Source organism: Ceratotherium simum, chromosome 15, assembly GCF_057802395.1.
Source record: "Ceratotherium simum simum isolate JZ-2026a chromosome 15, ASM5780239v1, whole genome shotgun sequence".
In the NCBI taxonomy this organism is placed as follows: domain Eukaryota; kingdom Metazoa; phylum Chordata; class Mammalia; order Perissodactyla; family Rhinocerotidae; genus Ceratotherium; species Ceratotherium simum.
The window spans coordinates 38,654,849-38,678,597 of NC_141914.1; the positions used below are offsets into that span (position 1 = coordinate 38,654,849).

The window sequence follows — 23,749 nt, forward strand, 5'->3', positions numbered from 1 at the left end:
AGAGAATGCCCTCCTCACCCCAACCTTGCCCAACACCGTGTCCTTGTCTTCCCCTCCTCAAGAATGCCCTTCTCGCCCTGTTGGGCTGTGACTCCCTACACCAGGCTGCACTCCCACCCCCACTGCTGCAGGTACACCACCTTCACCCTGTTGGGTCTCTGATACCTGCGCCAGGCCATTCCCATGCACGGATGTCCTCACCTCACTCGGGCTCTGACACCTCACACCGGGCAACGTTCCTACACAGATGCCCTCCTCTCCCTGTTCAGATTCTGAGATCCTGCTCTGGGTCACCGAGGGAGACTCCACCCTCGTGGGGACAACCACCTTGCTCTACCCCACTAATAACTTCAGGACTGAATTGTTCAGGAAAGAAAGGCAAGGAAAGAAGAAGAAGACTTTTTTAAATTTTAAAAATTCAAGGGCACTTTTAGGGCATGAAATTTACTCTGTACAATACTAGAGTGGTGGATACGTGTCATTATACATTTGTCCAAACCCATAGAATGTACAACACCAAGAGTGAACCTGGGGTGATAATGATGTATCAATGTAGGTTCATCAGTTGTAACAGATGTACCACTCTAGTGGGAGATACTGACAACAGAGGAGGCTAGACATGTGTAGAGGCAGGGGGTATGTGGGAAATCTGTGTACCTTCCCCTCCATTTTGCTGTGAACCAAAAACTGCTCTAAAAATTAGTCTGTTTAAAAAAAGATAAGAATTTACTTCTTGCAAGAAAATTGCACTTCTATGATGTGTTGATTTATGAAGTATAATCATGATTACTGAAAAGTGGCTGTATGAGTAACTTGACATTTTATACTACTAATTCTGTAAGAAAACCTCTTATAAACTGCAAAGGAAATGAAGGGAAACTAAAAACTGAATCTTATCCTGTCATAAATATTAAAACTATCACACAATAGCAATCAAATGTTATATTTCTCCTGATGGGAGTATGTAACACTAATAAGTATTATCCTGGGATGGGGATGGAGGGTGGTGAGCAGGGGAGAGGGGAGCAGGATTCACAGGGCAGGCAGAATATGGGGATGTTGATGAAACAAAATTAACCAACCTGAACCATGAAGGACAATTGTGGAAGCTAAGTAATGTGTACATAGGGGTTCACTATTCTGTTTCTCTACTCTGGTATATGTTTGCAATTTTCCACAATCAATAAGTTTAAAATATGTACTGCAAAATAAAAGAGAATATACAGCATCATTTAAAAAAAAGTTCAAGGGGCTGGCCCCTTGGCCTAGTGGTTAAGTTCGGCACCTTCTGCTTCAGCAGCCCAGGTTCACAGGTTCAGACCCAAGTGCGGACCTACAACACTTGTCAGCCACACTGTGGTGGCAACCCACATAGAAAGTAGAAGAAGATTGGCACAGATGTTAGCTCAGGGCTAATCTTCCTCAGAAAAACAAACAAACAAACCAAAAATTCAAGATCATGCCTTACAGTGGCAGCAGAAATGCACAACTAATATCTTCACCAGCACCCTGGGTGACAAGGATATCCAAACCACGCTCCGCCATATTCTTTCTCCCAAAGGAGCTGCACCAGCTGTTCCAACCAAAAGAACCACACGCATCACCAAATTGAACAACTAACTCCTATGGACTTGCTGAGATACAGGCCTGTAAGGCCAGTGAAATGTAGCTACAGAGACAAGAATATTCCTTTCTACAAACCTTTTCTGAGTATCACCATTGTGTACCTGGCTCAATGCTGGCCCCACGAGGGGTTCCAAGGTGAATCCCTTGTGCTGCAACTTAGATGCAATGGATGCCCCTTTCAGGGCAGAATGTAATCAGCACTCCAAGGGGTTGGAAGCAAAGTGCTGTGGGAACCCAGGAGGAGAAAGGGGAGATTATTTCAGGAGGAAGGAGTTCTCATAAGTTAATTAATTCACCAATTATATTTGTCTCAAAGTAAATTAATTAATTCACTAATTAATTTGAGACAGACTATACTGCTTCCCTTCTTCCTTTGTTGGGAATTGCCCTAATTTCTGTTTACTTTTCTGACACTGTCTACCTTGATTTTGTAGCATGTTTTGCAAACTCAACTGTCCTATGAGTTGTGAGTAATTTTGCCTTTTCTATGCAGCTCAATGCATTCTGCTGCACAAAATTTGTCTCTATTTCCACTGTCTCAGAAGCATAAAATCTCCAATGCTCAACAGGCTTTAGGGAATACAATGCTGAGAGAGAGAGAGAGAGAGAGGGAGGGAGGGAGAGTTGACGTCAAAATTCTTGGCATAATAATTTCCCTAAACAAGATTTCTGTCTGAAAAAAGGGAGGAGGATTGCCAATAGATGTTAGCTCAGAGCCGGTCTTCCTCAGGAAAAAGAGGAGGATTGGCAATAGATGTTAGCTCAGGGCTGATCTTCCTCACCAAAAAAAAAAAAGAAGAAGCTCTCCAGTTCTCTGCACTCCATGTTCTTTTTCTTTTTTTTTTTCCTTTGCTGAGGAAGATCAGCCCTGAGCTAACATCTATTGCCAATCCTCCTCCCCTTTTCCCCCAAAGCCCCAGTAGATAGTTGCATGTCATAGCTGCACATCCTTCTAGTTGCTGTATGTGGGACGCCGCCTCAGCATGGCCGGACAAGCGGTCCGTCGGTGCGCGCCCGGGATCCGAACCTGGGTCGCCAGCAGCAGAGTGCGTGCACTTAACTGCTAAGGCACGGGGCCGGCCCCTGTAGAGGTTCTTTAACGAATACCTGCAGCCTTGATACATCCCTTCGGATTCTGTAAGAGTTCCTTGCTGCTTTTCCCTCTCATGCAAGTCTCTGGTATGAACACAAAAGAAAGTCCCCTCAAAATAAGTATGAATTAGGTTCTGACAGCAATAACATAGTGGCCACCATTTATTTTGTATCTATTGTATGCAAATCTCTATATCAGGTACTTTAGACACATTATCTCAGTTAATCATTATAGCTCTTTGGTGTAAATATTTTAATTCCTATATTACTAATTGAAAATTCAGAGAGATAATGTGCACACAGATGTTCATTGTAGCACTCATTCATAGAAAATTTAGAAGCAACCCAAATGTCCAACAACAGGGAAAAGTTTAAATAAGCTTTTGTATATCTGCTCAGTAGACTAATTTGTAGCCATAAAACATTTTTTTTTAATTATTTTTTTCTTTTGTGAGGAAGATCAGCCCTGTGCTAACATCTGCCAATCCTCCTCTTTTTTTTTTTTTTTTTTTTGCTGAGGAAGACTGGCCCTGGGCTAACATCTGTGCCCATCTTCCTCCACTTTATATGGGACACTGCCAGAGCATGGCTTGCCAAGCCATTCAAACCAGCGAACCCCGGGCCGCCGCAGTGGAGCGTGTGCACTTCACCACTTGCACCACCAGGCCAGCCCCTGTAGCCATAAAACATTTTACTTATGAAAACTGCAAGAGCAATCACAAAAAAAGAAAGAGTTTTTGATATAAAGAAAATGCTAAGTTTAAAAACAAATACAAAACAGCAAGAGTACCACGACTGTAAAATGCAGTTATATATAGTGTGTCCATGAATAAAGAGTGAGAAAGATACAAACGAAGGCATTGTTAATTTCCCCCTCTACTGTCAAACGCCCTGCATTGTTGCTGGTATATAATAGGAAGGGTGGGGACTGGGCATTGGGAAGCACAGGCTGATGTCAGAAAGGGGAGCACTTAGGAGGCAGCCACAGGAGTCTGTCTGGGGTGCACTGGCCTGTTTCCCACACTGCAAGGGGAGAACCAGAGTAGAGGCTTAGAGGTTGTGTCCTGGTTAGTCTCTTGCATCAACTCAGCCAGGCTAGAGTTCCCAGTTATTCAATCAAACACTGATTTAGGTAGGTGTTGCTGTGAAGGTATTTTGTAGATGTGGTTACAATCAGTTGACTTTTTTTTTTTTTTAATTTTATTTATTTTTTCCCCCAAAGCCCCAGTAGATAGTTGTATGTCATAGCTGCACTTCCTTCTAGTTGCTGTATGTGGGACGCGGCCTCAGCATGGCCGGAGAAGCGGTGCGTCGGTGCGCGCCCAGGATGTGAACCCAGGGCTGCCAGCAGCAGAGCGCGCGCACTTAACCGCTAAGCCACGGGGCCGGCCCACAATCAGTTGACTTTAAGTAAAGGAGATGATCTTAAGAATGTGGGTGGCCTTAAGGGCAAAAGACTGAGGTTTCCTAGAGAAGAAGAAATTCTGCCTCAAGACTGCAGCATCAGCTCCTGCCTGAGAGCTTCCAGCCTGTGGCCTGTCTACAGATTTCAGACTTGCCAGTCCCTGCAACCATGAGTCAATTTCTTGAAATACATCTCCTAATACATTTATCCTACTGGTTCTGTTTTCCTGGAGAACACTGACTGACACAGTTGGGATGTCACCTGGGAAAGGCAGCTGGCCTCTCAAATGGATCCCCACTAAGCGGCACCCCCTTCATGAATTCGCCTGTGAAGAGTCTGTTTCTAGACTTTATAGGTTAAGTGCCTGGACCTCACCAGTCGCAGAGCTGATATTACACAGTTTTCACAAGCCAGTGAGTTGCTGCTAACAAATAGAATGTGGTGGAAGTGATGGTGGAGGACTTACGAGAGACTAGGTCATAAAAGGCATTGTGGCTTCCTCTTTGCTTTCTCCCTTGAATGACTTGCTCTGGGAAAGCCAGGTGCCATGTTGTGAGGACACTCAAGCAGCTCTGGGGAGAGATCCACATGGTGAGGAACTGTGGCCTCTTGCCAACAACCAGATGTGTGAGTGGAGGTGGATCCTATAGTCTCAGTCAAGCCTCGCAAATGAATAGAGCTCATGTTGCCTAAATGTGTCTCTAGCCTAGCAAAAACCATGAGAATGAGAAGCACGGGATAAACTTATTTATTTTTCATGTAATATGCTCATTATGTTTTTCTTCAACCTTGAGACACAGGTAAAATGCCTCTAAACTTAAAGCAATAGGTCCAAATAGATTTTTTTTAGTTTGAAAAAAAAAGTGCCACAATCATACTACAGTCCAAAAAAGTCTGAAAATACAGGGAAAGCAGTGTATTTATTGTCTAAAGCCCTTTCTAAGTTTTCTGCACGTTCCCAGCAGTTGGCACTTGTGTTTTCATTCTTATGATCACCTCTGGCTCAGAATTCCTGTGTCCTTATTTTATCTGTTCGACATTGCGTTGATCCAGCCCCTTCCTTGATTTTAAAAAGCAAAAATAGAAGCAACAACAACAAAAATCACTTAAGTGACTTTATTATTTTTTTTTTAAAGATTTTATTTATTCATTTTTTCCCCCCAAAGCCCCAGTAGATAGCTGTATGTCATAGGTTCACATCCTTCTAGTTGCTGCACGTGGGACTCGGCCTCGCGTTGGACAGAGAAGCGGTGCCCTGGGGCGCGCCCGGGATCCGAACCCGGGCCACCAGCATCAGAGCGCACGCACTTAACCGCCAAGGCACGGAGCCGGCCCTTAAGTGACTTTATTAAAGAGCTGAGATTAACTGGAGGAGGCTTTTGCAACTCAGAAATGCAAATAACTTCCAATCAAAGAATAGACCCTCATTGTTCTTAAATGTCCTTTGGCCATCCCATCTTTGGGAAACTGGCACTGGTCCCCTTACCTCCTTCCCTGAGGTGTCCCAAGCTCAAGACACATGCATCTCTTCTCTTGCCTTCCCTCTCCAATGACATCACAACTCCAGTCTTCCCACCACATGTGGCAAAGCCATATAGCTCTTACTCTAGCCCTGAAGCCCTCCAACATGCAGAACATTAGAGCTTTTTAACAGAACTCACCTTCCTTAGGAGGCATTCCCCACTTGCTGTGTGAGTTAATTCTCTTAATCCTTTCAATTACCTTATGCAAATTATCCTCCCATTTTATCCAGAGGAGAATTGTACCCTGAGTGGTTACAGAACTTGGCCCAGGGCACTGAGCTGATAAGTGGTGGGGCCAGGCCGGGCAGGCAGCTCTGTCCCAGTCCAGGGCTTAGGTTTTGGCCACATTTTCCCTAGAAGGCCAGCTCAGAGGAGTGAGATCCTCAAGGGATTGTTCATGAATGTAGAATCAAAACAAGGCAGGGTGGTGCTGTGATTAGAACATTGATGACCAGGCCCTGATGGCCTGGTCATTCATTTCCAGAGGAAAGAGTCTCCCATTAGGAGCTCTGGGATTTGAAGTAGACTCCAGGATACCTTGTCTTCTGGGTAGTGCTGGGATGGGCACTGTGGATTGACACATCCTTTTAGGCAGTTTGGATCAGCTAGACTGTGTCCTCTCTCTGGTCCATTAGGGGCTGATGGTTCAGTTTGATTCTCAGAAGGCAGCTTACACCCCTCATTTCCAGTTCTTGGGGGTCACCCTGGGGTTGCCTCCATCAGCTGTCTTCAGTGAGACTGTTTGGCACTGAGCAGGTTGCTCCCAAACAGCCCCTCCCTAGAGAACTGGTGCTGCAGGAACCCAATGAGGAGATGCGGAAGTTGTTCTGTGAAGAACCCTCTGTGTTGTCAATTGAGGGGGCCTCTCTGAGCTTCATCTCTGGCCAGCATTCATATCAGAACACTGAGTAAATCAGCCTGAGGGCAGGGGATTGTCACACCTATTTTATAGAGGGGAAGGCTAAGTCTCAAGAGTAGCCATTCAGTAAATGACAAGTCAGATGGAATGCTCTTTCTCCAGACAGCCAAGTGTCCCAGATCAAATCTTCCTAGCTGTCCGTTTTGTGAGCATACCAGTTAGGTGTGGAGTCCAGCTGTGCTCAGACAGTTTCAGGTGAAGTAACCAGTGTCTGGAGAGGCAGCCTGTGTAAACTAGAAGGCAGCCACCTAAAATTTCCCAGGGCACTTAACACCTCAGCCTGGGGTCTGAGATGGCAGTAAGATGGGCCTAGTTACTGTCACTGAATAGTGTCCAAGCTCAATGAAAGTGTTTCTTTTCTTGGGGCTGAAATGAACTTGGGTCCCCAACTGTAATTATTTAAGGCTGATCAGAAACTATGATTAGTATCTTATTATGTCTTTGATTAAATTTTAATGGGAAAATAATAATGATTTAACAAATTAGGTTTCATAGATAAAAATCTTTTGGAGCACGGTGGTATGCCCAGGTGGGCTGGTAGGCTGCTCAGATGTGGCCCCCTAGGGCCCCAGTACCTGCTGAGGTCACCAGAGCACAGAGCTGCTCCCCACTACCTCAGGTCCCCAACGTCAACGTGGTTGGGGTGTGTCGCTGTGCTAGAGTGGGCAACCTGGCGCTTGGGCCCACCATGACCTCAGTGCAAGCCCCACCTCAGAGTCTCACAAGCTGGCTGGACCTAAGCAAGTTTTGCTCTGATTTTTAAAATTTTTATAGGCCTCCATTTTCTCATTTATAAAATGGGGATAATGCATACCTCATTGGTTTTTTTGTCAGGCTTAGAGTTAATTCATGTAATTTTGCTTGGGACATATTGCTCAGTAAATTATTATTATTAGATCAAGCTAAGGGGTTCTTACACTGTTAAAACTTAGAAGAGACTAGTGGATAAACTAGATGTCAGTTTATTAATTTATCACTAGAAACACAGCTGACAGGTGGCCTGAAAATCCATCTTTGCCGGTCAGAACATCCTATCTGGGTGAGAAAGGCCACAAAGGCCAAGTCACAAGCCAAAGAAGCCAGATGAGGGTGGAATGGAGTGGGGGAGTTAGTGGATGAAGCTCAGGGGCCTGTGGTGTCAAGCTCTGATGGACCAGTGTCTCCGAAGGCAAGACCTGCTAAAGGGACAAGTCACCAGAGAGTCTGCTTCCTCCCAGGCAGATCTGGGGACCTACCGACCAGTGCTTGGTCTCTCACAGGCATTCTTGATTCAGGCATTTTTATTCCAATCCCATTTCATGTGTTCTTCCAATCACTTGGGCTCTTCCTTGGCTAACTATAGCATCCATCAACCTCATGGTTCTTAAATGTCCCCCCAACCTTGACACCCATGTACACCACCAAACCACAACTTAGAATCTCTTGAATGACTTCTACATCTCAACCACTGTTCGTTGGTTTGCACTAGCTTTACTCTCAGATAACTCTACCCCCAAGTTCTGGGTGCGCCATACTTAACGTTCTGGCTGTAGAGCGCATGGGGAAGAGTAAGAAATCTTTGGTGGTGAGAAGGTTCAGAATGACTATGCTCACATGTCCCTAGCAGTAAGGAAAAACCTAGACTCTGACACTGATGAAGAGTCGGCAACCTGGACCAAAATATTGAGTGATGGAACAGATTGAGTATAGAACATCCAGAATGAACTAGAGGAGCATGAGAGTGTGTGTATGTGTGTACAGAAGCAGCCGAAGAAAATGTCTTTGTAGTAGGAAAGGAATCCAAGAAGAGGTCCCTTCTAGGCCCAAGGATACAAAGTAGGAGGCCTGGGTACGTGTCATTTTGGCTGAGGCAACATGACTAAACACAGAGGTTTTCAGCTGCAGGGCATTATCAACAATATGTCACTAAAAATCAATAAAGCAGTGAGGGTTGCAACAATTATTAATCATCATCATAATGGCTAACATTTATGGAACTACTGGGAACCATGATGAGAGTTTTGCTTGTATTATATGATTTAATATTCACCATAACCCTACAATGTAAGGACCATTATTATTCCCATTTTACAGATCAGGAAACTGAGGCACTGAGAGGCTTAATCTGCCAAAGTCACACAGCTATTAGATAATAGAATCCAGACTCAAATGCAGTTCTGACTCCAGAATTTACAAGCCTAAAACAAATTAAATCAGATTCACAGTACCTCCTCTCATTCCAGGTTCAAAATACTTCCCTAAAAGGACAGAAGGGCACATGACCCTGGGTGCGCTCAGGGGCATGCTGTGACATGAGACTGTCACCCACTGCATGAATAGCTGTGGAACGAAGTTGAGAACAGCCAATCTGGAGAGATGTGAGAAGGCTGGGGACCGAGATACCCTGGTTCTTGCCCCATCTCTGCACGCAAAGAGGTATCTGAACCTCAGCAAGACACTTAACATCTTTCTGCCTCAAGATCCTGTTCTGTAAAATGGGAATAACTCAGCAGGAGCCACTTAACACAAGGTTATTGAGAAGACAAGACCAAAAGAGAACATTTGCGAAAGCATTCCTCAGTGTTAAAAACATGAAAGCATAGGTTGACAAATATTTATTTATTCTAATTTAGGTTTCAACACTCTCTCTATATACAGCAAAGCAGAAATTACTTCCAAGCCACCCATTTACTTAGCATAAACAGAAACCTAGAATTACTGACAGGGCATGACCTATACATATTATTAGAAGGGGCTTAAATTGCATGGTGATTTCTGCCTTACCCCCATGCAACTTAGTGGGTGCCAGGCAGTCTCATGCTGCGTTCCTGCATGCATGCTTTCTGATGCCTGGCACAGCAGACGAGGGCTGTGGGGTGGCTCTCCTGGGACAATCATCTTGATAATGGCCTGGTGTGTTTATGTGCGCATGTGTGAGTCTGTGTGTCTGCAGAGGAGGCTCCAGGCTGCTGCCCCATCACTCCTCCCATGAAATGACACCCTTTGGATCCATAGCACTTTACAGTCCAGAAAAAATTTTATTCAGTTTACACAGGATCTCGTCTCATTTAATCCAACTATCCAAAGCAGCAGGCAAGACAAACTGTGCTATGCCCATTTTATGGATAAGGATAATTTACTCAGGAGAGGTGGACTTGCCCAAGATGCCGTCAGTGGTAGAGCTGGGCTAATCCCTGTGTGTGACTTTTCCACTAAACCATGCGTTTTTAATCATTTATTTAACGAACTATTCACTGAGCACCTAGCGTGTGGCAGCCACTGTGCCAGGTACTCCTACTCATCTGCCTGCCCTCCTGAGAGAACTTGTTCAAATCCTCCACCTCCCACCCCTTGCCCCGTGAGAGAAATGATGGGTTTTAAATGATGGCATTAACACACTGACTATTCAGCATGTCACATTAGGAGCTGAGTGGTCACACAGTGTGGCAGTTAACAGCTGCGATCTAGAGCCAGAGTGGCCTGCATCCCAGCCCTGCCACCTGCTATGTCACCTCCCCGCTTCCTCATCTACAAACTGAAGATGATAACTGTGCCAGTTCACAGGGCTGTGAGGCCCGACTTAGTGCAGATAAAGCACTTATTACACAGTAAGAGCCCAATAAATATTAACTGTCACTACTTCCTTAGCATGTCTTGAAAGGAAACGAGAGGTTAAAAAAAAAAAAAAAAAAAGCCTTAGCTTTCATTTCATTTCATTTCATTCCATTCCAAGACTCTGGCCCGGAAAAAGGAAATCTCCCTCGTTTGGGTAGAGCTCACAACCCCTTGCTGAGTCTGCACACCATCATCCCCAGCCTCACCTCCGCCTCTGCCATCCTGATCCCGTGTCCTTACAGCTGGCTTTGGGTCATGGACTCCTTGCTGGTTTCCTGGCCTCTGCTCTCTCCTCCAATGTCATTCTCTACTTTTTCTCAAATAACTTTCCCAAAATATTCATTTATCAAGCATTTTTACTGAGCACCTATTTTGTGCTAGGCACTGTAGTGGATGCTGTGATGGACTACCCAGATCCCCCTTCAGGAATGAAGGATTTGTTGTCCTAGCTGCTGAGACTGTTGATGGCAGTAAGTCCTCAGCCGTCAGCCCCTTAGGGGGATTGCCTCAGCTGAAGAAAACTTCCTCTCGCAAGGTCACACCTCCTTCTAGTAGCAGCCAGCATCCACTGGACCGATCAGATCAACTCAGCGGAAGAAAGGCCTGACCCATTCCCTCAACTCAGGGCAACTCTGCAGCTCTGGAACGTGGGCCTGCATTGCTGCGCAACTTTTCCCTCTGCTCAAGCCTGGTGTTGGTCCCAGGACCACCCTCTAATAAATACCCTGCATGCTGATCTCCTCTTTAAGCTGGTTCGCAGGGAACCCAACCTGTGGCAGGCACAGAAGATGCAAAGATAGGTAAGCCATGGTCTGGCCTTTAAGGATATCAAAGCAGGGCCAGCCCGGTGGCGTACTGGTTAAGTTCACACACTCTGCTTCAAAGGCCCAGGGTTCGCAGGTTTGAATCCCAAGCGTGGACCTATGTGCCTCTCATCAAGCCATGCTGTGGTAGCATCCCACATACAAAATAGAGGAAGATGGGCACAGATGTTAGCTCAGGGCCAATCTTCCTCAGCAAAAAGAGGAAGATTGGCAATGGATGTTAGCTCAGGGCCAATCTTCCTCACCAAAAAAAAAAATGATATCAAGGCAAAGTGGGAATTACAACCTTAATAATAGCATGCAGCTTATAATGCAGGAAGCAAAGGGCAACGAAGCCCACTTGTAGGGGGGAGGGGTTGAGGGGAGCACATCACTCCAGGTTTGGGAACCCCTAGAGGCCCTTCAGGCAGGTTGTGAAAGCCCTCCACAGCCTGGACCCAACCTGCTGGGATTTCCCACAGGCCCCAACATCCGGTCTGCATGCTCAGGCTGGCGCAGAGCCCTGGTGCTTTGATGCTGGTGGAGGTATGGTTTGGTTTGCATCTGTGGATAGACTAGACCCAGGCCTGGGGAGTAGCTCTTAGCAGGATGTTAGGTTCCAAAATGACAAAGTAGGTTGTGGCATGGCCAGTAAGGGTAAATGGCACCTGTTCCACTCTGCTAAAATTTGCCTGGAAACCAGTGAGAAGTTAGGAAAATGTTGTCTACATCCAACAAATCTCAAGACAGTAATACAATGAAATAATTCTGACTGATATCTCTGAGCGCCTTATAGACTGGTGCGGAGGGAACCATGACCCCTCTGCACTCTGCCTCCCACTGGGGACCAGCCAGCTTGCCTGAGAAGGCATTGGTGAGTCTGGTAAGGCCAGCAGAAGCAGGGAGACCAGGATTTCAATGAAGACCCTGCAGTCTGAGGCCTTTCAGTCTGACAGCTCCCGATTGGTTTAAAGGCCTGACATCAGCAGGGCAGCTCCAGTGTCAGCAGCTGCGGAAGGAACAGCTTCCCAATGGTTGGGGCTGGGATTAGATAGACTCTCCACAGCATGAAAGGAGTGGCTGCCATGATGGGCAGGCTGAGGTGATCAAGGGTGGCATCCCATCCTTCCGTGTCAGATTTCTCTCTCCTCTCTGCCCTGCGCTTTCTGGAATGAAGCTGGCTGACATTGTCTACATTTTTCATCCCTCAAGACAACCACCTTCTGCCAACTCACCTCCTCTAAACCCCAAAAGTTCATCTTACACTTATTGTAGGGTTTTTCTCAGCTGTGGTAATTCATTCATCTCAACCTTCTAAAGGCCTGTGGTGTAGGCTTATAGTCATATGTATAGGTTCTTCATATTTCTTCACGGAATCATAAAATTAGAAGCCAACCTGGGGGCCATCTAGCGCTGCCTCCTACCCAAAAGACAGCCCTTCTCTAGAGCCTGGCAGGGCTGAACAGTCCCAGGGACTGGGAACTCACTCTCAGAAGGCAGCCTAAGCTATTCAGAGTTTTCTTTCCTTTGAGTCCAAACTGGTCCACCTCTGGAGTCACTCAGAGAAAATTTACTTCTTTTCTCCTATGATAGTCCCTCAAATCAGACTGGTCACACAAGAATCACTTTCTGAGCACTTACATATTATGTGCTTGTCAGCTAATCCTCAACAATCCTAAAAAGAAACCAAGTAGGAGGTGTTCAAAAAGGTTAAGTGATTTGTTGTGGTTGCCCAGTTAATACTGGCGTTCCCTTCTATTACCAGTAATTGAGCTGTGACTTGATCTTAGACCCCACTCCAACTCAGTGCTCTTCGTACACAAAGCCGCCTCCAAAGCAGCAGATTCTGTCACAGAATCCTTCAGCTCGTTCCCACTGACTCTGAGTTGGGATAACATATATGGGGATTCACAAGCTAGTGAGGGGTGAAGGGGCTGAGAGCCTGACAAACAGACAGGCACAGATCCTACACCAGATGGCCCCCAACTGACATTCCTGCAGGTCTGAGGTCGGAAGAGAGTGCTGGGAGCTGAGAGAAGGCTCTCAGGAGTGTGAGGATGCACGTGGCCAGACGTGGCTGGAGGAGCACCTCCTCTGGACTTCTGAGGAGGGAGGCTGAGGAGGCAGGCCAATTAGTAGCCCTTCTGCCAGCCTCATCAGCCCATCAGCGCTCGCTCTGTGGTAAATCAAGAGCCTTCCCAACTTTATTTTCCTTTACTCCAAAACAGGTATCTCTCCCCTAGCTACCTGTACCACCATACCCTTAGCAGCTGAGTTAAAATTCCTTGGTTGAGCTTTGTGACTACAATTCTCCACAAAGCCAGCAAGTCCCTTTTGTTGATTCTGGTTTTTCTGTTGTCACTTAGAGCAAAGCAAATGCCTCTATTTTAGTGTCTTCTGCATAACCATTACATATAGCAGCTAAGTCCTCGAGAAACAATATTTATAAACCATATTACCTGTTAAACATCTCCCCTCCACTCTTAAAGACTGCTTAATTTGAACACCAAGTGCTCTGTTTCTTCCCATTAAACCTCATTATCAATTCCCTACTTCCCAAGCCCGTCCCACGTGGTTAGAGGAAAAATAAAGAACATACAACCACCCAAGCAAAATGGGGACAAACAAATTTTCTCGGCTTCTCTTCAGCCCCATCTGAGGGTCTAGATCAGAGAAGCAGGGTGAGCCTGGGCCAGAGACCAATGGAGAAAGCAGCTGGCAAACCAGTGTTTGAGGCCAGGTTACAGAATCAGTTCACTCTCCCAAGCCGTGAGGCTGAGACGGCAGAACACAAGACCCCTGCAGCTGAGCCCGGGCCACAGGGACCACCACCAGTGAATGATACACTGCCCTTCATTTCACCAGCTCGGCCCACTGCAAGGTCAGGCAGGTGACCTCCAAGCCCCAGCGGCTTTAATGACGTCTCCCTCTAGGGACAGGGCTGGTGCTGCCATGCCTTCCTCCATGTGACTGATACAAGTATCATAGGAAAACGCCAAGTGAGGAGCCCACACCCCTTAACAGTGAGCAAACACTGCAGCCCTGCCAGGGAGCAGCAGAGATGAGGCAAGGGAGATGCAAGGGGAGGTTTAATTTACACAGCAGCCACTCGGGGCCCAGTCAGAGCTGGGGCAGTGGGGGGATCTATAACCCCAGAGAGTACCCCCACCCCTTCCCCTTGGAAGACCAGTCCTCACAGACCCTTATAGGGGCTCCCTGGGTTGTGCAGAGGATGCTCCAGTCAAAAGGAGAGATTTAGGAATAAGGCTGTCCCCAAAGTCGGGGGAAGTCCATGGTCTGGAGATGGTTGCCTACATAGTGGCCCAGGGGTCTGAGAGACCAGTCCATGTCCTGGGCAGAGTCCTCAGCTGGTGGCCCTAGAGGAAACCCTCACGGCGGAACTGTTCCTGGAGAAGGGCGCGGTACTGGTCAAATCCCCCCTCGACCCGGGTGACACCGCCTCTTTCGCATACCCACAACTCCCGGCACACCAGCCGGATGAAGCGCTCATCGTGGGACACCAGAATCACACCACCCTGCAAGACAGGAGACCAGGAGGCTCTCAGGGGGGCCCTAAGGGGTGCTGAAGCCTGGGGAGGAGTGGGCAGTGTGAAGGCACACTCACCCTGAAATTGTTGAGAGCGCGGCCCAGAGCCTCAATTGTCTCCATATCCAGGTGGTTTGTGGGTTCATCCAGAATGTAGAAGTTGGGACTGGAAGGCAGAACCCGTGAAGGTGGGCCGTTACCGGGGATGGGATAAAATGAAATGCTCTGATACGAAGGCAAGAGAATCACTTTCTACTAGGCAAGAGGGGAAGCGGGGTAAGAGGAGGGCAAGAGCTCTAGAAAATGAGGCCTCACCAGGGCATGGTCATCTGAGCAAAGGCTACCCGGCTCTTCTGGCCCCCAGACAAGCTGGCAACAGGGCGCACGGCCAGTTCTCCAGAGATGCCGTACCGACCCAGCTGGTGACGATACTCCTCCTCAGGCCGTCCTGGAATAGGCCCCACCCTATCATGTGAGTTCTTGGCCCAAATCCCTCCTTTCACCCTCCCCCAGCTCTAATCCAAATGCCCCTGTTCTTACACCTAGACTCGGGTGGGCTGCTCAGCATCCTCCCCCAAGGTAGGCCTAGCTGGGGGTGTCAGCCCTGGCCCTCCTTCCTCAACTAAAATCCCTGTCGCACCGGGAAACTTGTGTGCCAGCAGTTCCACAGCACTGACATTCAGGTCCAGCTGCTCCACATGGTGCTGGCTGAAATAGCCAATCTTCAGATTCCTGCACGCAGAAATGAAGATGGAAAAGAGGGGATGGAAGGCAACGACCATAAAGGAGTATAGCTACCGTGTATGAGCAGGCAGGGAGTGAGGTGTGGGCCCTACCTGTGAGCATGTCTGATGCCTCGAACTGGTGCCAGGTCCCCCATAAGAAGCTTCAGCATGGTAGACTTCCCAGCCCCATTCTCCCCAACCTGTAAGAAGAAACACGAGAAGGTTGAAGAGTGTACAAGTGTGGGACACAGAGGGGAAGGAGGAAAGAATTGGTTCTAGGTAGTCCCAATGACTCCGTCAACAACTAAAAAAGTACTTTTAAGGAAGTAAAGAGAAAAATGAAGGAAGTAGTAAAGATGTAAAGGGAACCAATTACTGAGTACCTACTAAGTGCTGGGGACTTAATTCTCCCAATAACCAAGTGAGGTAGATGTTACCTCCATTTTAAGGATGAGGAAACTGCTTAGTAACCAAGCTAGGAAATGGCAGCGTCAGGATCTAAAGTCTGACCCTGAAGCCCAGGCTCTCTCCTCTATGTTGTGGTTTGAGAAAATTCAGAACCGAGACCAATAAGATCAAGGCCTGCTCTAAGTATTGACAAAACACCCCACACCAGTCTTTTCATCTCTGCAGGGTGGCCCTGTGAGGATGGAGGATGAGGGCAGCATAAGTATAGCAAAGTCCTTGGTCCAGGCCCTAACTCCTGCTCCTGCAGACCTCTTCCCTTTGCAGCCCGAGGATCGGGGCCAATCAACCCACGTATTGGGGTGGGGAGTCCCAGTTCACAGAACCAGCAACCATACCACACAGATGCGGGACTCAAGATCAGCAGAGACGGAGAGACGGCTGAAGATGACGTGCTCAGGGTCATAGTAGAAATCCACCTCATCTAGCTGGAGAATTGGCGGTGAGAACTTCTCAAAGCCATCAGGGAACCTGCAGGAGGTGGGGGTGAGGAGCACGAGGGCAGCCAGAAACAAAAACTTCCCCACCTGCCCCTCCAGCCAGCACTCACTTCATCACAACTTCCACCTCCTTGTCCACAGGTTTCAGCTCCGGCCTGAGGAGAAAAGAGGTGAACTAGATTTATGACTCTCAAAAATAACTTTATTTGATCTTATCACACAAGTAATGTATGTTCAGAGAAAACCTAGAGAAAGCCTGTACCCTCACCACCCAGATAACATTCTTATTTTAGTGTACATTCTTCTAGTTCACTATATACCGGAAAAATAGGATTATCTTTTTTGTTCCTTTTTGCCCTCCCAATTAATATACTGTGATATATGTTTTTTTGTGTGTGTGTGAGGAAGATCAGCCCTGAGCTAACATCTGTGCCAATCGTCCTCTTTTTGCTGCGGAAGACTGGCCCTGGGCTAACATCCGTGCCCATCTTCCTCCACTTTATATGGGACACCGCCACCGCATGGCCTGACAAGCGGTGCGTCGGTGCGCACCCGGGATCTGAACCCGGGCCGTCAGCAGCGTAGCGTGCGCACTTAACTGCTACACCATGGGGCCGGCCCCTTGATACATGTTTTAATGTCACAAAATCCCAAGCCTTATGATTTTAAGCTTCCCTACCACCAGCACCTCTAGAAGCTTGCTTCAAGATTAAACCCCCAGGGAGAAAGTCAAATACCATATGATCTCATTCATAAATAGAAGATAAAAACAACAACAAACACACACACAGAGACACAGATTGGATTGGTGGTTACCAGAGGGGAAGGGGAGAGGGAGGAGGGTGAAAGGGATGATTAGGCACATGTGTATGGTGATGGGTGGTAATTAGTCTTTGGGTGGTGAACATGATGTAATCTACACAGAAATGGAAATATAATGATGTACAACTGAAATTTATATAATGTTATAAACCAATGTTAAATAAAGGGCCATAAGAAACGATGAAATCCAGCCATTTGTGACAACATGGATGGACCTTAGGGACCTTGAGGGTATTATGCTAAGCGAAATAAGTCAGGGGGAGAAAGTCAAATATTGTATGATCTCACTCATAAGTAGAAGATAAAAACAACAAACAATCACATAGAGACACAGATTGGATTGATGGTTACCAGAGGGAAAGGGGGGAGGGAGGAGAGTGAAAGGGATGATTAGGCACATGTGTATGGTGATGGATTATAATTAGTCTTTGGGTGGTGAACATGATGTAATCTATACAGAAATTGAAATATAATGATATACACCTGAAATTTATATAATGTTATAAACCAATGTTACTGCAATAAAAAAAGGGATCAGCTATTAAAAAAAAAGATTTAGGGCCGGCCCCGTGGCTTAGCGGTTAAGTGCGCGCACTCTGCTGCTGGCGACCCGGGTTTGGATCCCGGGCGCACACCAACGCACCGCTTCTCTGGCCATGCTGAGGCCACGTCCCACATACAGCAACTAGAAGGATGTGCAGCTATGACATACAACTATCTACTGGGCAAAAGATAGGTGGGGGAAAAAAATAAATAAAATTATAAAAAAAAAGATTTAATCCCCAATGCTCAATATCATTAGTCATTAAGGAAATGCAAATCAAAACCACAATGAGATATCACTTCACACCCACTAGGATGGCTAAAACTAAAAAGCCAGATAAGTGTGGGCAAGGACGTGGAGAAACTGGAACCCTCCTCATACATTGCTGGTAGGAATGTAAAATGGAGCAGCTGCTTTAGCAAATAGTTTGGCAGTTCCTCAAAAACTTAAATATAGAATTACCATGTAACCCAATAATTGCACTCCTAGATATATACCCAAGAGAATAGAAAACATATGTCCACACAAAAACCTGTACACAAATGTTCATAGCAGCTTTATTCATGAGAGCCAAAAAGGGGAAATAATCGAAATGTCCATCAACTGATGAATCCATAAACAAAATGTGGTATATCTATACAATGGAATATTATGCGGCCATAAAAAGGAATGAAGTACTGATACACGCCACAACATGGATGAACCTCGAAAACATTATGTTAAGCGAAAGAAGCCAGACACAAAAGGTCACATGTATGATTCCATTTATATGAAATGTCCAGAATAAGCAAATATATAGACATAGAAAGTAGATTAGTAGTTGCCTACGCCTGGGGGCAAGATTAACTTTCCACGAGCAATATAGAATACTCTGCTTTCTTGCAGAGGAGGAAGTTAAGGTTGGTTTCTAGAAAAGGGGAGACCTAGAATGGGAGGGCAAGAGGTGGCCTGCAAAATGAGGGAACAGAAGACAGGGCCTGCTCAAGGACCCAGTACTCACAGCTTCTCCAGCATCTTGAGTTTGCTCTGCACCTGAGAGGCTCTGTTGGCATTGTAGCGAAACCGGTCAATGAAAACCTGTGGGTGGATGAGTGCAGGCACGGGTCAGGCTCCCCCACTCCCCACAACTCTAATACCCATGGGGTGGGACCCCCAGCCTGCCTGTTCCCACACCTGGATATGCTGGCGATACTGCTGCTGTGCCTCATATTCACGCTGCTGGTTGAGCAGCCGCTCCTGCTTGCTCTTGATGAAGGTCTCAAAGTCTCCCCGGTAACCATCTAGCCGCTGGCTATGCAGGTGGATGATGTCTGTGGCTATGGCATTCAGGAAGTTGCGGTCGTGGGAGACGACTAGGATTGTGGAGGGCCACGTCTGAGGGGTCACAGGACAGCAGTGCCAGTTTGGGAGGGCAGTCAGCTCCCAGCCCCGCAAGGTGTCTTGGAGGCAGACCTTCCCCAGACCCACTCCAGCACCTGTAGGCACTCACCTGCAGGTAATTCTCTAGCCACAGGATGGCCCTTACATCCAGCATGTTTGTGGGTTCTGAAAAAGTGGGGGAGGACACATTTGGGATTGAAGGGCTAGAGAACTAGGAACTTGGATGCTGCCACCTTTCCCCACCCCAAAGTCAGGGTGCCCCACTTCACTCACCATCTAACAGCAGAAGATCTGGCCTATGGAAAGAAGAATGCAAAGCTTGAGGGTTTCGGTCAGCAACTCGTTGTCACCTACCAAGAGCCAAAGCCCATCCTCCATAGTACCCATGCACAGGCCCAACAGACTCACCTGGCAAACAGGGCCCGGGCCAGGGCCAGTCTCATCCTCCAGCCACCTGAGAACTCCCTAAAGACAGACAGAGCCACATGAGGGGTGGGTGTTCAGCAGGGCAGGCAGGGGCAGAGCCAAGAGTGCTCAGAGCCAAGAATGTCAAGGGCCACTCACCGGGTGGGCTGCTGCTGCATTTTAGGAGTAAAGCCAAGCCCAGCAAGAATGACTGATGCCCTAGGGGTGAAGAAATTGAAGAATGCCATTGGAAGAGATAACAAAAGGGAAAAGTGAAATCTGAAGGAGGGAAGGGGAATTTTAAATACCTGGCAGGTGCCTTGTCAGCCTCAATCTCCTCCAATTTGGCATAGATTTCTGCCAGCTGTGCAGCTTCTGAGCCCTCAGCCCTGGGGAGGGAGCGGGAGGAGAGCAATCAGCCCAGCACTCATGGGGGCAAGCTAAGAGGCTGTCCTGCACCCTATGCAGTTGGAAAGCAGGCCACTGGCTGCCTTGCTACCGGATAGGAATAGAGTACAGGAAGGACTCCCTCACAGCAGTGAGGGCCATGGGCACTGTGGAAGGAACAAAGGCTTTACAGCCCCACAGTGCCAAGTTCTAAGCTCTGCTGCTTACTAGCATGCGAATTATGGATTGTGACAGTATGGTAGGCACTCTGTTAAGAACAGCTGCTGCAGGGTCAGCCCCGGGGCGTAGTGGTTAAGTGCGTGCACTCTGCTGCTGGCGGCCAGGGTTCGGATCCTGGGTGCGCACTGATGCACCGCTTGTCAGGCCATGCTGTGGCGGTGTCCCATATAAAGTGGAGGAAGATGGGCACAGATATTAGCCCAGGGCCAGTCTTCCTCAGCAAAAAAGAGGAAGATTGGCATGGATGTTAGCTCGGGGCTGATCTTCCTCACAAAAAAAAAAAAAAAAGAAGAACAGCTGCTGCTAGTTATTTCCTAGTCTGGAGTCCTCACCTGCCAGTGGCAATCTGGGTGCTAAGCTCCCGTTCCCGCCGCAGGAGGTCCTCTCGCACAGTGTCACTCTCCAGCACACTCTGCAGGGCAGGGGTATCATCTCCAGCAACCTCCTGCTCTACATGCAGCAGGGAAATGTGGGCTGGGACCCGCAGGCTCCGGGTGGCCAGCATCTTCAGCAGGGTCGTCTTCCCCAGCCCATTCCGACCCACCAGCCCATAGCGGCGGCCCCACACCAGGTTCACATCTGCACCAGTCAGCAGTACCCTGCAGGGGCAGTAAGAGGAAGACAAAGGGTGCTCTAGAGATACGGGCACAGCAAGTTGAACAACAGAAACCTAACATTATTTTTAGCCCCATTTCATTTCCCTAAATTCTCCTTTAATTGGAAAAAAAAATGTCACCCCCCCCCCCACCGCCACTCCCTCACCTATCGCCAAAAGACACATCAAAGTTCTCAATTCGCACATCATAGGATTTGTTCTTGCCAGATGATTCCAACCGACTCTCCTTTCTGCTGCCTGCCTGGCTTGCTGATGCCTCTTCCAAGACTCTTTCAAAAGGAGAAATGGATAACTTTTAGCACTCCCAACCACCTTTCCACCCCAGGAGAGACTGCTCTGCTCTTTTCTCAGCCCTTCTTGCTAAACTCACAGAAGGTTGCTGGTCTTGAGTGTGTCCTTCTCTGAGCGCTTCTCCTGCTTTGCCTTCAGTCGAGCCTCAGCCTTCTCGAGCTTCTTTGCGTTCACTGTCTAATGGTCCAAACACAACCATTTCGCCCTAGGCTGTAGGCTCAGAAAGGAACCCCCAGAGAGAACTCCTTAAGTTAACCCTCTCAATTTACCCATTATGAACCGAATCAAAGACTCAGTGAAAGACATAATCAGAAATCCCCCAGAAAGATACAGTCAACTCGTACCCCCACCACAGACACGGCCCCCTCCGTTTCTTCTTCCCCTCCTCCTCACCGAGAACTGTTCCCTCTTTAGCAGTCCTGGGAGTTTGGTGCCACAGTCTGTAAGCAATAAGAAAAGCAGTCACCTTCTCCCAGAGGGAAGGAAAACTAACATTTTGAGTGGCTAACACAAACCAGACACAGATAAAGACATCTAAAGAAAAGCCTTACAACCTTGGAGATAGCTATCATCCTTCTCTTCAAATAAACTTCAAATAAAAACAAAACCACATATCGCAAAGAGTAAGGGTACAGAGACTGGAGCAGATAAGCAACTCTTACAAGATCATGCAGTTGGTTACTAGGTTGAAAAATCGGGGGGGTGAACCCAAGTCTCTCCAGCTCCAAGGCCCATATGCTCCCTACCATAATCAAGAGCTTGGAGAATTCTCCAACCCTACTCCCTTCATCAGTGGACTCTTTTGCCCTCAGTAAACACATCAACTAGCTTCTACAACCTTTCCAGCAGAAAAGAGGAGCCAGGAGTCTTGAACTCCAGGGGGCAGGGGGCAGGGGGCTGGGGGCTAGAGGCTGAGAAAAGGACAGAGGGCAGCTAAGTTCAATCTTCCCTCACTCTCACCGTAGTTTTCTGTTATCTTTGACAACTGGATGGGGGCGTCTAGTAGCACCTGGCTGTTTCCCTGGCTCTGTGGCTCAGCCCTTGAGGGTAGGGATAGAAAGCGCAAAGTTAGGGATTCAGGAAAAAGCTCTACGACCATCAGATCTTTTTCCCTCACGTCTTGTCTCCTGACGGTCCGCCCTCCCATCGCCCCCACGAATCCCCCTGCCCTGGCACATACAGGCGCAGAGTGTTATACATGCGCTGGCACACGGCCCTGATGCCGGCGTCATCCTTGCTGTCCCCGGACACTTCTTGCAACAGTTCCCCCACAGCTTCCACCAGGTCATCCACAGACTCGAAGTCCGCGCTGCCGCTGTGCAAGACGCCTGGGCGGGGCGTGGCAGGACGAGGAAGATACCAGGTGGGGTAGACATACAAGCAGTTTTAATCCCCGACCGCGGCCCCAGTCCGCGCTCCAGACCCCACTGGCCCTCGGGACGGGAGGTCATGCAGAGGGGAGGCCTAGCAGCGGTCCCCGGCACTGCCCTCTCTTAGTCTTTCCTCCCTGACTTCCACTTCGGCCTCCCCACCGCGTTGATTCGGTTGGGCTCACCCGTCACGTAGTCGAAGACCTGTCCGTCAATTTCGGGGAACTCGCTCCGCAGAATTTCAGCGCAAGTCGCCATGTTCCAGTCGGGCTCCCGTCCGCGCAGTCGCCGTGAGACCTCGGCCAAAGCCCGCCCCCTGCCCTTTCCCCGAAAGCTAGCCCCCCCCGCCACCTTCCAAAGCGCATGCGTATTGGTGACGTAAGAAAGGCGCCAAGTGCGCGGAACCCGGTGGGCGGGGTGAACGGGGCTGAAGGAACCGTGCGCAAGCGCCGCTGAGTCTACGCCGGAGCTGCTCTCGCTGCGCTTGCGCAACACCTTTTCCGCTGAAAAATTGGCCACATGTGCGGTTCTCCGTGCCTTCTGGGAGCCGGAGGTTTCCAAGGCGGTGGCGGTGGTGGCGGGGTGCGTGGGAGCCTGCGGTTTATCAGGGCACGGGACACCGATGGTCTGGCGGGTGGGAGCCTCCCGAGAGACAGGCAGTGGATAAAGCACATTGGCCTTGCTGGATTCTCTGCTCCCTTGCGGCGCGTCTGCAGCTGCGGCCCAGCCGGGTCCATTTTGGAGCCCGCCGATAGCTTTGCTGACTCACGCTCGTCTCTGAGCTCTCAGAAGCTCTCTACGCAGGTCTGTGTGGCCGCGGGTTTTGTTCCGGTCCCCAGGCCCTACGGGTTTCTCGTCTCAGCCTAGTGGCCAGCCGGCCGGCGACCTGCACTCAGTTCTTTCACGCTTGACGGCTCAGCGGACTTAATGGGGATTATGCCCCTTCAGACCTTCCACCACCCCAGGGCACAACCTCACTGCCGCCAAAGGGCATGAAAACAAGATCCACAACACGGCCTGTGTAAATTAATTGGTCTTTATTCCCTGCCTACACCCAAAGCAGACTTCACTGCACTCTGAATCTCAGTAAAGGACTGTAAAAAGCTGTTTCCTTTTAGAGATTCTCTCAGGTGGAAGTTAGGAATTTCCCCAAAATGGTGCTACTGCTTTACATTTTACCTGAATATTCTTCCAACTCGGCTCTAAAATTGGCACCTAAAATGACATCACCATCCCTTCATCCTTTTGCTGTTGTAGATCTAATAACTCTAGAAAATACAGGGAAAGAGATATTCTACAGAGAAACTACAGAACTGTCTGGTTTCTTCAACAACACTGCAAGAGCTGAGGGAGAATCAGTGGTTTATAAGACTTAAGACGCTTTCACCAGCCCCAGTGCACTTGTTTGGATCCAGATGAAAGCTGTAAAAAATTTTATAGGGCACTGGGATTGTGTGAACACAGATTGGTTGTGATATTAAAGAATTGGCCATGAGTTGATAATTATTGAAGCTGAATGAGGGTTCATTACATTTTGCTACTTCTGTTTATGTTT

At 48.1% G+C, this 23,749-nt stretch overlaps 1 protein-coding gene across 1 annotated transcript; it reads right to left on the minus strand.

Annotated features, from left to right (window-relative positions):
- Positions 1 to 9,559: 9,559 nt before the first annotated feature.
- ABCF3 (ATP binding cassette subfamily F member 3) lies at positions 9,560 to 22,510 on the minus strand. The gene is made up of 21 exons (XM_004424645.2): positions 22,380 to 22,510; positions 22,005 to 22,152; positions 21,785 to 21,864; positions 21,218 to 21,264; positions 20,904 to 21,001; positions 20,680 to 20,802; positions 20,250 to 20,516; positions 19,599 to 19,679; positions 19,450 to 19,509; positions 19,294 to 19,350; positions 19,159 to 19,181; positions 18,995 to 19,050; positions 18,679 to 18,879; positions 18,506 to 18,582; positions 16,250 to 16,294; positions 16,038 to 16,170; positions 15,346 to 15,434; positions 15,150 to 15,241; positions 14,825 to 14,957; positions 14,588 to 14,675; positions 9,560 to 14,498 (listed from the first exon to the last, which is right to left on the minus strand). The coding sequence occupies exons 1-21, from the start codon at positions 22,450 to 22,452 to the stop codon at positions 14,340 to 14,342; spliced, it is 2,130 nt and encodes a 709-aa protein (XP_004424702.1). The 5' UTR covers positions 22,453 to 22,510; the 3' UTR covers positions 9,560 to 14,339.
- Positions 22,511 to 23,749: the final 1,239 nt, after the last annotated feature.

What these genes read in the sequence shown, in the direction of transcription:
- ABCF3 (XM_004424645.2), bottom strand. Translation starts at nt 22,452, where the DNA reads ATGGCGACTTGCGCTGAAATTCTGCGGAGCGAGTTCCCCGAAATTGAC. An exon ending in GGTCTTCGACTACGTGACGG is followed by an intron (nt 22,153 to 22,379) that starts GTGAGCCCAACC and finishes CGCCCCGCCCAG; the next exon opens with GCGTCTTGCACAGCGGCAGC. An exon ending in ATGTATAACACTCTGCGCCT is followed by an intron (nt 21,865 to 22,004) that starts GTATGTGCCAGG and finishes CCTACCCTCAAG; the next exon opens with GGCTGAGCCACAGAGCCAGG.